General features: G+C 39.8%; 1 protein-coding gene across 2 annotated transcripts in view; it reads left to right on the forward strand.

The window, feature by feature from the left end:
- Positions 1-13,093, forward strand: part of DMGDH (dimethylglycine dehydrogenase) — a 68,807-nt gene that overhangs the window by 27,613 nt on the left and 28,101 nt on the right. The window contains exons 8-13 of one of the 2 annotated variants that reach the window (XM_058728802.1): positions 4,355-4,548; positions 5,591-5,744; positions 7,440-7,605; positions 8,773-8,903; positions 10,158-10,375; positions 11,825-11,982. In XM_058728802.1, the coding sequence (XP_058584785.1) occupies positions 4,355-4,548; positions 5,591-5,744; positions 7,440-7,605; positions 8,773-8,903; positions 10,158-10,375; positions 11,825-11,982 (1,021 nt within the window). The remainder of the gene's footprint in view (positions 1-4,354; positions 4,549-5,590; positions 5,745-7,439; positions 7,606-8,772; positions 8,904-10,157; positions 10,376-11,824; positions 11,983-13,093) is intronic. The other variant, XM_058728813.1, reaches the window with a different exon arrangement.

Here is a 13,093-nt window from a genome sequence, read left to right on the forward strand (position 1 = left end):
CTTCCTAGCACATCAGTGCGTTCAGAACCTGAAAGCTCTTTGAAGTCTGTCATTTAGGGGTTTTTATGGAGGTTTAATTACATAGGCATAATTGATGAAATCATCGACTATTGACGATTCAACTTCTTGAACCAGCCCTTATTTAAGCCCCCAGGTATCACTCACTCCACCTTGAGTCATCTCATTAGCATACAAAGACTATAAATTCCAGAGGTTTTAGGAGCTCTGTGCCAAGAATTGGGGACAAAGACCAAATATTTATTTTTTATTATACCACAACATCCTTGACAAAAGTCATTTCACCATATGTGTATGGGTTTATTTCTGGACTCCCAATTCTGCCATTACCACATTTTTTTTTTTTTTAGCCTTTATTTTGAGAGAGAGTACTTGCATGCATGTGAGTGGGGGAGGGGCAGAGAGAGAGAGAGAGAGAGAGAGAGAGGGAGGGGCAGAATCCCAAGTAGGCTCTGCACTGTCAGCACAGAGCCCCACACAGGGCTCTATCTCACGAACCATGAGATCACCACCTGAGCTGAAATCAAGAGTCAGATGCTTAACTGACTAAGCCACCAGGCACTCCCACACTGTTTAGATTACTATAGGTTTGTAGTAAGTTCTGAAATTGGGAAGTGTAAATTTTTGCTCTTTTTCAAGATTGTTTTGGCTACTTTGGGTCCCTTAAATTTTCATGCAATTTTTAGGACCAGTTTGTCAATTTCTGCAAAGAAGCCACCTAGGGTTTTGATAGGTATTGCATTAAATCTGTGGATCAATTTGGAGAGTATTGTTATAACAATATTAAGTCCAATTCATGGACATGGGATGTCTTTCCATTTATTTAGATCTTTTATTTATTTATTTATTTATTTATTTATTTATTTTTAAATTTTTTAATGTTTTTATTTATTTTGAGAGACAGAGCAGGAGCAGGGGAAGAATAGAGAGAGTGAGACACAGAATCTGAAGCAGGCTCCAGGCTCTGAGCTGTCAGCACAGAGCCCAGTGCGGCGCTCAAACTCACTAACCATGAAATCATGACCTGAGCTGAAGTCGACGCTCAACTGACTGAGCCACCCAGACGCCCCTGTTTAGGTCTTTTAAAATTTCTTTCAGCAATGATTTGTAGTTTTTAGAGTACAAGTCTGCACTTCTTTTGCTAAATGCATTCCTAGGTCTTTATTATTTTTGAGTCTGCAGTTGGCTGAATCATAGAATTATTGATTTAGTCAACAAATATTTGTGGATCATTGACCACGAGCCATGCTCTGAACAAGCAGACAGTATCCCTGGCCTTATTATATTTATATTTTAATGGAGCATCTGTTACTACTTGCCAAGGAAATTAGGAAGTTGATTTCCTTAGAATACCAGTTACTTATTACCTAGAAATTGTATGTACTTGCATGGGGCTAATGTTGCATTCCTGCTCTGATTGTTCTGGGTAATTTTCCCAGGTTGTAGATGTTGGGAGATGGATAGGGAAGATGACAGGTGAGGGGCAGGCAAAGTGCCTCACACTCTGACAGATTTGGTCTGAACAAAGGACTTGTTGCTATCTTGCTATTTCTTATGTAATATGGAATGCTTACATTGGCTGCCCCTGCTGGCTTGCATCAGTGATCCATTCCCTGGTTCTGGAGGCCAGTGGTTTCCATACCTGACTGAGCAGGAGAATCACATGCCCATGTTAAAAAAGAATCTCAACCTTGTGATTAGTCACTTATGTATGTTTCATCCTCCTTTACATCGTATCTGTGTAATTCCTATTTGTTAGGAGAACCCATGAAGTTGTGTTGAATTGTAAAACTATAAGCAAATGGATTCCCAGACGCTACTCCTATAGGTTCTGAATCAGTGGTCTGGGGAGAGGCCCAGGGATCTGCATTTCAATGTGTCTGTTATTCTGATACAACCGTCCAGAGAACTTGGGGAACTTGCAAACTGTGTACATATATGCCAGTGCTCATTTACCTTACTCACAGATCACCCTCAGTCAAAACTCTTTTACTTTTGTTTTGTCACAATTCTAACAAAAGGTTTTTTGTTTCTAGGTGACACCATGTCAACCAACATGTTTAATGGATTGTATTGAATTGAATCTAGTTTTCTTGGCTTAGAGCACATTATAAACAGGAAACTTAAGGAGGGGAGAGTGCTGTAAGATATAACATCTGACAGTTTAACGGAGTTATCCTGAAAAGCAGACACAAACACTCAAAAAGCATAGTCACTGGGCCATTTAGAAGCGGGTTCTACAGATTAATGTTAGTGACAGAAGAACCTAACTCTCCTTTCCTTATTAAGTTCCCTTCCACTTCCATGCCACACAAATTACTTGGTATGAAAATCTTATCAATTGGGCATAGGCATACTCTGTTACTGATTATATAGGGGCCTAACAGCAACCATGCGTTGCTGGCCTACTATGTGCTTTCAATGTCATGCCAATGTTCTCCACCAGAACCATAAAGGAAGTGTGTATGAAAGAAGACTAAAGCTCAGGGTGGTCACACAACTTGCCCATGGTTACACAGTTAGTACTGGCAGAAGTGAAATCATACCCAGAGCTCTCTTACTTTATGCTTGCTTTTAACTACTAAGCCAGGGCTCTCAATACATGTTTCATAACACTCAGTAGTGTGGCATTTGACACATAGCTTGTTAATGGTTAGAGAGCTGAAGTTTATAAAGTAAACACTTTTTGAAAACAAATTATCCTTGATTCAGGATTCTCCCCAGTTGACAGCACTCAGCCCCATTTGTTAGCTCATATACACTACTGAAAGGGAAAGAACATGATGGCATAGCAGTGAGGCCACAGGAAACCAAGCACAGTCCTGGCTATTCCCAAGAGCCTGTCAAGGATGTGAACGCTGTCTGTCATGTGTGCCTTGGCTGACAATTGGGAACTGTTGAAGAGGTAAAGTTCAGTAAGAGAGAGTGTATGCTGAAGTCAGTTGATGGAGTCTGTATCCTGACCTTTATTGCAGTGTGACCTTATTTAATCGCTAAGCGGGGACTGGCTTTCCCAGTGGTAAAATAAAATTGCTAAAGAATAAATCATCTGGTACATGTTAGGTGGAAACAATGCCTGGCAAATAGCAAGCACTCAATAAATGTCAATAAAACTTTACACAATTTCAAGTCTTATAAACGGTATCTCTAGATCTCAAAAATGACAGCTTTTGTATATCATACATTGGGCCTGGTTAAGTGAATTTTAAGCATACATTCAATAATTTTTCTTGCTTTCTTGAAACTTAGTGAGATTGTTTGTGGGTGATTTGGATGACCAATGTCTTTTTTTTTTTTTAACTATTTGGAGAAGTATATAAATTGTCGCCTTTTTATTCTACTTGAGAAATATCCTCGTAACAAATTTAGTTACTCATTTTTGTAAAACAGCAAAACTGGTATCTTGTGGGAAAATAGTTTTTAACATTTAAAGTCTTTGCTCAGGTGCTCCCAAGCTCTCAGAACCCGTGAGTCTGGCTGTTAAGTTGTGGTCATTCATGATACTGGAATTTCTTGCATTTTGAGGTCTGCTCATGTAGCTCCGTTTCTTGGTCATCACTCACATGACTTTCTGCTCATCTAATTCCTCAGAAGCTTGTCTTGACTTAAACCACAGATAAACCTATAGGAAAGTCCTTCGCTAGGCAAGAGGGAGTGGTTAGTACTGCACATGGCCAATGTTAAACTGTGAATCCTTCATCTGATAGCAAATGATTTGCCACAGTGATGTTCTTGGTTTTAAAGCATCATCATATAGAAATAGACAACAATAGACCCTCATCACCAAGTGACCCATTAGTTGCAAAATACAGGGGACAGTGTTCCTTTTCTCTCCTCCCCACAAGCCCCTGGGTGAGTGCCTCTTCCCCTGAATGCTTCTAAGATAAAGATTCAAGGTCCTTGCACAGAGGTCATCGCCTAAGGGGACCTGAACTAAGTTGAGTCTGAGAAGAGATGTGTCACTGGGCAGTGTACGGTTTCTCCTGCAAGGTTCCCATCAGTCAGGATAATTCTAGATCAGAAGGGCTACTAAGATAACCACATCTTCCTCTTTTCTTCCTTTCCTCCGTGTTCCTAAAGTGAGCATCTTTTCTAGCTAAGAGTTGTAGGCTATTTTGCAGGTATGCGTCTCTTGAAACTGTGGAAACAAACGAGCTATCAAGTCAGGTACATTTAATTTGGATGCCCAAACATGTATTTTTCCCGAGGAAAAAAACTATAGTATAAGCATTATGTTGACTGTCTGCTCTGAAGATCACAGAACACTCCAACTTGGAGGCCCCGTAGAAGAGTTGGACATGTTTCATTATTGGAAAACAACATGTGTTCATAACAGGGTGTTTATCTCTGTATTTGAAAGATATGGCATAATTCACGCCGGTGGGGTAGGGAAATATCTCAGTGACTGGATCCTGCATGGAGAACCTCCTTTTGATCTGATAGAATTGGATCCTAATCGCTATGGCAAATGGACAACAACTCAGTACACTGAGGCCAAAGCAAGAGAGTCATATGGATTCAACAATATAGGTAAAGTGCAAATTTACTATTGTCTGTAAAGTGTGTACAGAATTGACTTGCAGTGCCTCTGATTTTAGATCTTTGTTATTCTGTGCTTTGTGGTGGGAGTACTTAGGGATTCTAATAAGCATTATGCCTCTAAGACACAAGAAGGAATCTTATATGAGTTTGTATATTTAATGTGTGGAGTGCTTCTGTGATTTTAAGTTTTTAAATTTTTTTAATGTTTGTTTATTTTTGAGAGAGAGAGACAGAGAGACAGACAGACAGACAGACAGAGCATGAGCTGGGGAAGGGCAGAGAAAGAGGGAGACCCAGAATCTGAACGAGGCTCCGGGCTCTGAGCTGTCAGCACAGGGCTCGAACTCACAGACTACGAAATCATGACCTGAGCCGAAGTCGGATGCTTAACTGACTGAGCCACACAGGCACCCCAAGTGATTTTAAGTTGCTTTTTTTTCCCAAGTGATTTTAAGTTTTAAATTTACTTTTACTTTATCCTTGGATAGCTATATGAATGACAGTCTGGCTTTTTTTACATAATTTTAAAAAATTGCAGTATAGTTGATTATATATGTACACGTATATGATATTATGTTAGTTTTAGGTGTACAACATAGTGATTTGACTTTTTTTAAAATTAATTTATTTATTTTGAGAGAGAGAGAGAAAGAGAGAAAGAGCACATGTGGTTGCCTGTGGGAGTGGGGGAAGAAGAGACAGAGGAGAGAGAGAATCCCAAGCAGGTTCCCTGATGCCAGCGCAGAGCCTCACGAGGGCAGCTGGATCCCATGAACCCTGAGATCATGACTGAGCCAAGATCAAGAGTCTGATGCTTAACTGACCGAGCCACCCAGGCGCCCTGTGATTTGACATTTGGGAACATTGTGCAATGTTCACCCTAAGAAAGCTAGTTACCATAATTTACGTAAATTTCATACATATATGTGCTTCTGGATGTTAAGAACTATGTTTTCTACTTTCTGAATCCCTTTGAAGTTTTTTACAGTTTTGGTTATATGGTACTTAGGTACTAGTTTTCCTTTTCCAGTTGGTTATCCTAAAGAAGAGCGATTTGCCGGGAGACCAACTCAGCGAGTCAGTGGGCTTTATAAAATCCTGGAGTCTAAGTGTTCCATGGGGTTCCATGCAGGCTGGGAGCAGCCACACTGGTTCTACAAACCAGGCCAGGATTCTCGGTATAGGTAAGTGAATGGCATGACCTGCCTGTGGCTCTGAATGTAGAACGCGATTTTGGAAGTTGAATGGAGGGACGTCGGAGAAGCGCTGCCCCTGCGCCCCCGAAGAAGTCACTCCACCCTTTCCAAAGAGCACTGAGCCTTTTCCTACAAAAATGATTTTCTGGCAATGGAGGCATTAGTCTATCCCACATGACATTGGCTCACATCTCTAGGACCCATGTGGCCTCCAGAGTCCTACAGCCACCTCAGGTGAAGCCTCCACTTGGCATTTTCCAGGAGCTCAGGGGAACCTTCCCCATCTCCTCTTGATCCCCATATGGCTTCAGGTGGCTCCTAAAGATGTGTCCTGCTTTAGGATGCCTGGTCGAATCATGTTGTATGGAAATAGTCTAGAAATGTGGACTTTCTATTTATCAAAGATAGTTCACAGCAACTGCTTTCTAGTGTGTGTGCACTGAGTCATGCAAAATATATGTACCATTGATACATTAGGGGAAAGGATCATTTACTTAGCATTTTAGGTTAAGCTAAAGCATAAAGCATGTCCCTGAAACAATCCTCTGAATTCCTCTAGTGTTGTTACCATTGTTATACTTGGATTTTGAGCCATTGTTGTCATTTGGGGTTAATAATGCTTATATATTTTTTTCTCATGAGAATCCATAAACCAAGAGAAAACAAATAGCAAATCCAGAAATTGTTACCTCTTTTTTTTTTTTTTGGACTTGTCATTTTGCTTACTAAACAGGTTTTGATGTCTACTTTAAGACCAGATCTAAATGGTACAAAGTATAGTAGAGGCCCAGTTGTTGATTAATGAATTTGGGCTCAGTAGAAAGTCTAGATTATCTGGGGGCAAAATACTGGTTTGGTTTTTCCTAAACGACTTGGATAAATGCCAAATCTGTTCTTCACCTTTGCTCTTTGGATCTGACCTGTTCCTTCCATTATTTGAATAATTAAACAACTGAAAACTCATTTATCAGACAGAATTCTGCTCTGCAGTTAAAATACCACATTAGAAGTTGACTTTGCCGAGTGGGAAGAACCGTGAATGAGTCAGTAGACTTTTGTTCCAGGCCAAGCTCTGGCATTTACTAAGATAAAGGCCCTGGAAGTCACCTTGTACCTTTTCTCTAAGAAAATGCAGATGTTGGACCAGGTTCTTGCTTGTAACAACATGAACATCACTTGGGAGACTGTTAGAATGCAGGATATAGGTCTCCACCCCAGACCTGCTACATTAGAATCTGCATTTTAACATTTGTAAATGATGTACAGTTTCATGAGTGTTTGAGAAGCACTGGACAAGATAGCTCTACCCCGTTCTACTCTGATTTAATTAGGTCCAGAAAATGGGTATTTTTTTAAATGCCCCCCAGGTGATTCTAATATTCAACCAAGACTGAAAACCTCAGGGCTGGTAGATTTCTATGCTTTCCTCCAGATCTGAAAGCCCACATGTCCTATCTTAATTTCTAGTTAATTAATACTTCGTTCACTACAAAATGGGTCAAAGGAATAGAAGAGTAACTTTAAAAAATCAGCTTCTACCATATATGTATCATTCAGAGAACAGAATTTTAGATGTTACTTCTTTTCCCAAATAGGATTTTCTAGATCTATAGGTTTATTCAAATACTCTGTAATTTTCTGAAAATGAATGACAGTTGTTTTACCACAAACATTGTGTTTTAGGCCAAGTTTTCACCGCACAAACTGGTTTGAGCCTGTGGGATCTGAGTATAAACAGGTTATGCAAAACGTAGGGGTTATTGACCTGTCACCATTTGGCAAGTTTAACATCAAAGGCCAAGACTCTGTTAGATTGTTGGACCATCTCTTTGCAAATGTCATTCCAAAGGTAAATAACCTTATATGGGTACAAGGTTCAGGATTCCTGCCTGCTTAATTCTCCATCCTCTCATTTTTAAATTTCTTTTTTTTTTTTTTTAAATCTTTTTTTTTAACGTTTATTTATTTTGAGACAGAGAGAGACAGAGCATGAACAGGGGAGGGGCAGAGAGAGAGGGAGACACAGAACCAGAAGCAGGCTCCAGGCTCTGAGCCATCAGCCCAGAGCCCGACTCGGGGCTGGGACTCACGGACCGCGAGATCGTGACCTGAGCCAAAGTCGGACGTTTAACCGACTGAGCCACCCAGGCGCCCTAAAATTTCTTAAAATGTTTCTATTTATTTTTGAGGGGGGGGGAGCAGAGAGAGAGGGGACAAAGTTTCTGAAGTGGGCTCTGCACTGATAGCAGAGAGCCCAGTGCAGGGCTTGAACTCACAAACTGTGAGATCATGACCTGAGTGGAAGTTGAATGCTTAACTGAGCCGCCCAGGGAACCCTCATTCTTAAATTTTATTTATGTATGTATGTATGTATGTATGTATGTATGTATGTATTTTAAAGTTTATTTTATTTTGAGAGTTTGTGTGTGCGAGTGAGTGAGGGAGGGGCAGAGAGAGGGACAGAGAATCCCAAGCAGGTTCCATGTCGTCAGCCCAGAGCCTGATGTGGAGCTCAAACTCACCAACCCTGAGATCGTGACCTGAATTGAAATCAAGAGTTGGGTGCTTATCTGACTGAGCCATCTAGGCACCCCATCTATCCTCTCATTTAAAACAAAAACAAAAAAACAAAAACAAAAAAACCCAGTATGTTATTTTAGTCCACCTAATGGTTTCTGTATGAATGCTATAGCTCTTCAACAGACCATGAATAAATATTCTAGCTGATTTTCTAATTACAATTTTTGTTGAATGAATTGTCATCCAAGGACTCTATGACTTTGCTAAATTCTGTCAATAGAGAACTGCAAAATTGACTGAAGTGTAATTTTGATGACAAATAATTATAATTACCCAAAATTAATCTTGGGTTTAGGTTTAAAGATAGTTCACACGATTGATATAAATGATATGATTCAGATATGTTTCACTGACACTTGTTTATTTCCATGTTGTGCTAAAAGGCTATGTAAGATTTTAATTTTATATTGAGGTAATTTTAAATTCTTTTGTGTAGGTGGGTTTTACAAATATAAGTCACATGTTGACACCAAAAGGTCGAGTGTATGCTGAATTGACTGTTTCTCACCAAACTCCTGGGGAATTTCTACTAATAACTGGTTCTGGATCCGAACTTCATGATCTTAGGTAAGTGCACAGCTAATAAGAAAATTTTATATGAATTATATATTGATCTAAACTTTCACTGAGCTTTTCTTTTGCCAGTAGTCGAAAGTACAACTTAAATTCTCAAACCTTATTCTTTCCAATAAACTTCGTGTCTTTTATAGGAAATTATTTGAAGTGAGGGACCCTGTCCCCACTCCTCCAAAAGGTAATTCATCCATAGGGTTTACTGGTTCTAATATTAACTCCTGATTATTAGGCATTATCAATGTGTCAGAACTCTTTTTAGACATTATCTCAGTTAATCCTCTTAATAGACATATCTTCCAGGTATATATTATTCCCATTTTCATGTGAGGAAACTGAAGTTTGGGTTAAAGTAACTTGCTTAAGCCAGTCCTTTTGATTCTGATGCCCACATTCAGTGCACTTCAGTGAGCTGCCTCCCTGGGTTATCTTCCTTCTTTGCCGTGCCTTGTGCCCTCTGGCCCACAGCTAGATCTAAGTCTTTGAGCTGCCAAGTCAATCCTTCACATGAATCTTTAGTCTGTGATTTTGTCTACTATAAAATCTGTAGTTTTTAGTATTCCAAAAATATTTGGAACATTAATGTTTAATAAATGTCTTGCTCTGAGATCCTCACTCTGGCTGTAAAACGATGCCAATGATATCCACCAATCCAAGATGTATCTTAGTAGCTAGCTTTGTGTAAATCCAGATGATCATTTCATGTAGCTCCAGGAACTACTCAATAAATTATAAACAAACCCTAAGACTGGGTTCCAATAACTCATCAAGACTTAGAAATTGAAACCAGTCTTTAGAGTTTCTATCGTTTCCTTGTGATTGCCAAAGCAGTTAGGTGTCTGGTGGCAGGCACATTATTAACCTTTAGCAGCACAAATGTGCCTCCATGTATAGGTATTAGAGAAAATTTGGGTTTAAATTGATTTTTGAAGATTGAATCATTAGTTTAAATGCAATAGGGCTGTCACTCTTTAAAAGAATTATATGGCAGAGCTTATTTAAATTGAAGGATCCTTCTGTACTGTGAAAAATTACCCCCCAAATTTATGAGTGGGTGGTTTAAAGAGAATCACTTGACATCTCTGGGACTCAGTTTCCTCAGCTTAATAAATTAGGTTATTATATGAAATGACACTCTGGGGACTTTCTGGTAATTCTAGACACAGAGCATGCCTTCAGAGAAATAATATGTTACCAGCATGTGTTATTCAAGCAAGACTTAACACAATGTTTATGACTCAAATGCAGATGGATTGAAGAAGAGGCAGTCAATGGTGGATATGATGTTGAAATTAAAAACATAACCGATGAGCTTGGAGTTCTTGGGATTGCAGGGCCCCATGCAAGAAAGGTTCTTCAGAAACTGACCTCTGAAGATCTTAGTGATGATGTTTTCAAGTTTCTTCAGACCAAGTCTTTAAAGGTTTCAAACATTCCTGTCACTGCTATTAGGATATCTTATACTGGTAAGAATTGGAAAATGATTCTCTAAAATTTAAGAGAAAGTCTCTGAAATTCAAAAGAAGCTGCCAGAAATGAACCTGTGCACATGTGTGTGCGTGCGCATGCTCACATACACACTGACTTTTGTCAGTATAACTTTGGAGGAAGATTTCTCCTGTCCAACTCTTACAGGCTATTCACTCCTATGCTGGGAGAGTCATTTCCCAGATTTCCAGTTGTTGTTCCAATCTCATAGCTACCTACTACTGGGAAGGATGGATAAAAAAGTTGGAGGAGGATAGCTGCTAGAATAGTTGGAAGGGTTGACAGAGTATTCAGGTCAGCTGACTCTATCTAGGAACATTCAAGGTGGTCTCCCATAGATAGAATCTCTCCTAGAGACCAACTTAAATGTATCAGGCACCTGTCTTAAGGCATTACCACTAAGACTCTTTAAGCGCATTAGGGAAGTCTTCATGTAGCAGCTTCTAGACTTTCATTCTAGACTCTAAGTGCACTAGGGAATTCTTCATATAGCACTTAATCTTGTACATAGTAGGTATTTGAAATAGAGATGAATTAATGTTCTTCAGTTCCCCATTGGTGCTGTAGGCTCACTTCCAACTTCCTCTAGACCTCCGTGCTCTTTCATAGAAAGGTTATTTGGTGCCCAGGCGTTCATTCAATTACATGTTACTCATGTTCTGGTGGTGTCCTTGAAAAACACATCACCATCAGCCCTCAACATTGGGGAACAAGGAGAACGCATAAAGTATGAAGGCTATTGCTCTTCTCTGGGCTTCTGCTGTACACTTTCTCCCTCCTTCTTTCACCTGACCTTGGCAAAATGGTGACCAGAATAAAGCATAAGCAGAATAAAAAATAAACAAGACTATTTGGGTTGGGTTTCATTTCATTTGGTTTTAGCCAACAGCTCTAACGATGAATAATATGACCAAGTGGGGAAGAAGAGGGATATGGGGGAGCATTAGAGATAATGGTTATCCCACAAAAAAGACCATATGAATAATTGTCAGTTGCCTATATTTTTAAGACTTGTGATTTGGCAGAAAGGAGTTGGGGGTTGAGATTTCTAAACGTTGAACCCTTTGTAATGATAAACTAAGCCATACTAATATGTAATTAGTCACATAACATTATGAACCTGAGGCAGGAGTCCAGATAAATTCCTATATTAACATCTTTCTGTGTCATGAGAAAAGGTGTCCCAGTTACCACTCTCTGGGAGATAGGATGGGGCATGAATACATCTGTGATATGGCAGGCTCCTTTGTGGGGAAAGGGGTGGGTATGGTAGGTAGTTGCAGCTTTTTTGTGAACTGGTCTTTTAAAACTCAGCAATGTCTGTATTGCATACGTGGAATCTCCATTTATTTTTGTTTCAGCTGACACGCATTAGACCTGGTGATCACTGTTCTTACCCTAGTGTGGTACTTGTGGGTTTGTTTCAGGTGAGCTGGGTTGGGAGCTGTACCACAGACGAGAAGATTCTGTAGCCCTTTATGACATTATCATGAACGCAGGCCAGGAGGAGGGAATTGACAATTTCGGAACATACGCCATGAATGCCTTAAGACTGGAGAAAGCTTTCAGAGCCTGGGGGTCAGAGGTTTGAAATGCCAGCAACTTCATTAAAATTTCGTTTACTGTATCTGATTTTTGTATGAGGGCTAATTTTAATTGCATTAACGTTGGCTCTGACTATACGAGAAACTATGTGTTATTAGATAACCCTATTTAATTAAGTGAAGATGTTTTTCTCCTCCATTTCTCAGTTGAAAGTTCAGTGGAATTATGGCACACTGTTTATTCTGCTTTAATTCCTCCTGCGTTGCAGAGAGCCCTGGACATCCATCTCTGTGTGAAGCTGTGTCTGCTTTAGTGGAGCCTGCTGACCCTATAGTATTTGAGGAGCACTTTTCAGATTCTTCCTCTTACTCTGTCGTGTTGCCCATCCCCATTTTCTTCTTATCATGTAGCTTTTGGGGGAAATAGCAAGAAAAAGTGTCTTTCTGAGGAGCAGGGTTGGTGGTCTAGGATGTGTTGGTCCAGCCTACTTCCACCATTGATAACAGGAACTAAGGGTTTCTGACCAAGTTACACACCATTTTCATATGCATGATTTATTTTACCTTCTCAACTCTTCCTGAAGACGGTATTATTGGTGGGTTCCTGGGTGGCTCAGTCGGTTAAGCGTCCGACTTCAGCTCAGGTCATGATCTCCCAGTTGGTGGGTTTGAGCCCCAAGTCGGGCTCTGAGCTGACAGCTCAGAGCCTGGAGCCTGCTTCAGATTCTGTATCTCCTTCTCTCTCTGTTCCTCCCCTGCTCATGCTCTGTCTCTGTCTCTGTCTCTCTCAAAAATAAATAAAGATTAAAAAAAAAAAACTAAAAAAAAAAAAGATGGTATTATTGGTGATTTTTGGGCAAGGAGTTTGGAGTTGGAGGCTATCTAAATCATCCCAATTCTATATATAATCACACTAAGAAACAGTAAATAACTTGGTCCAGATAACACCAAAGTGGCCAAACTATAGTTTAAACTGTGTTCTGTTTGATCTCCAGTGACAGGCTATCTGTGGATACCTAAATTTTTTCATATTCCTACTTGTTTCCTTAGAAGTTGGTTCCTTGAGGTTTGAGGCCTGAGCAGTGACATAAAGGATAGTAGTAACAGATATACTTCAGGGTGGGTTTCTTGGGTTTGAATTTATCCTCCATC

Source organism: Neofelis nebulosa, chromosome 1 (assembly GCF_028018385.1).
Source record: "Neofelis nebulosa isolate mNeoNeb1 chromosome 1, mNeoNeb1.pri, whole genome shotgun sequence".
Taxonomy (NCBI): Eukaryota; Metazoa; Chordata; class Mammalia; order Carnivora; family Felidae; genus Neofelis; species Neofelis nebulosa.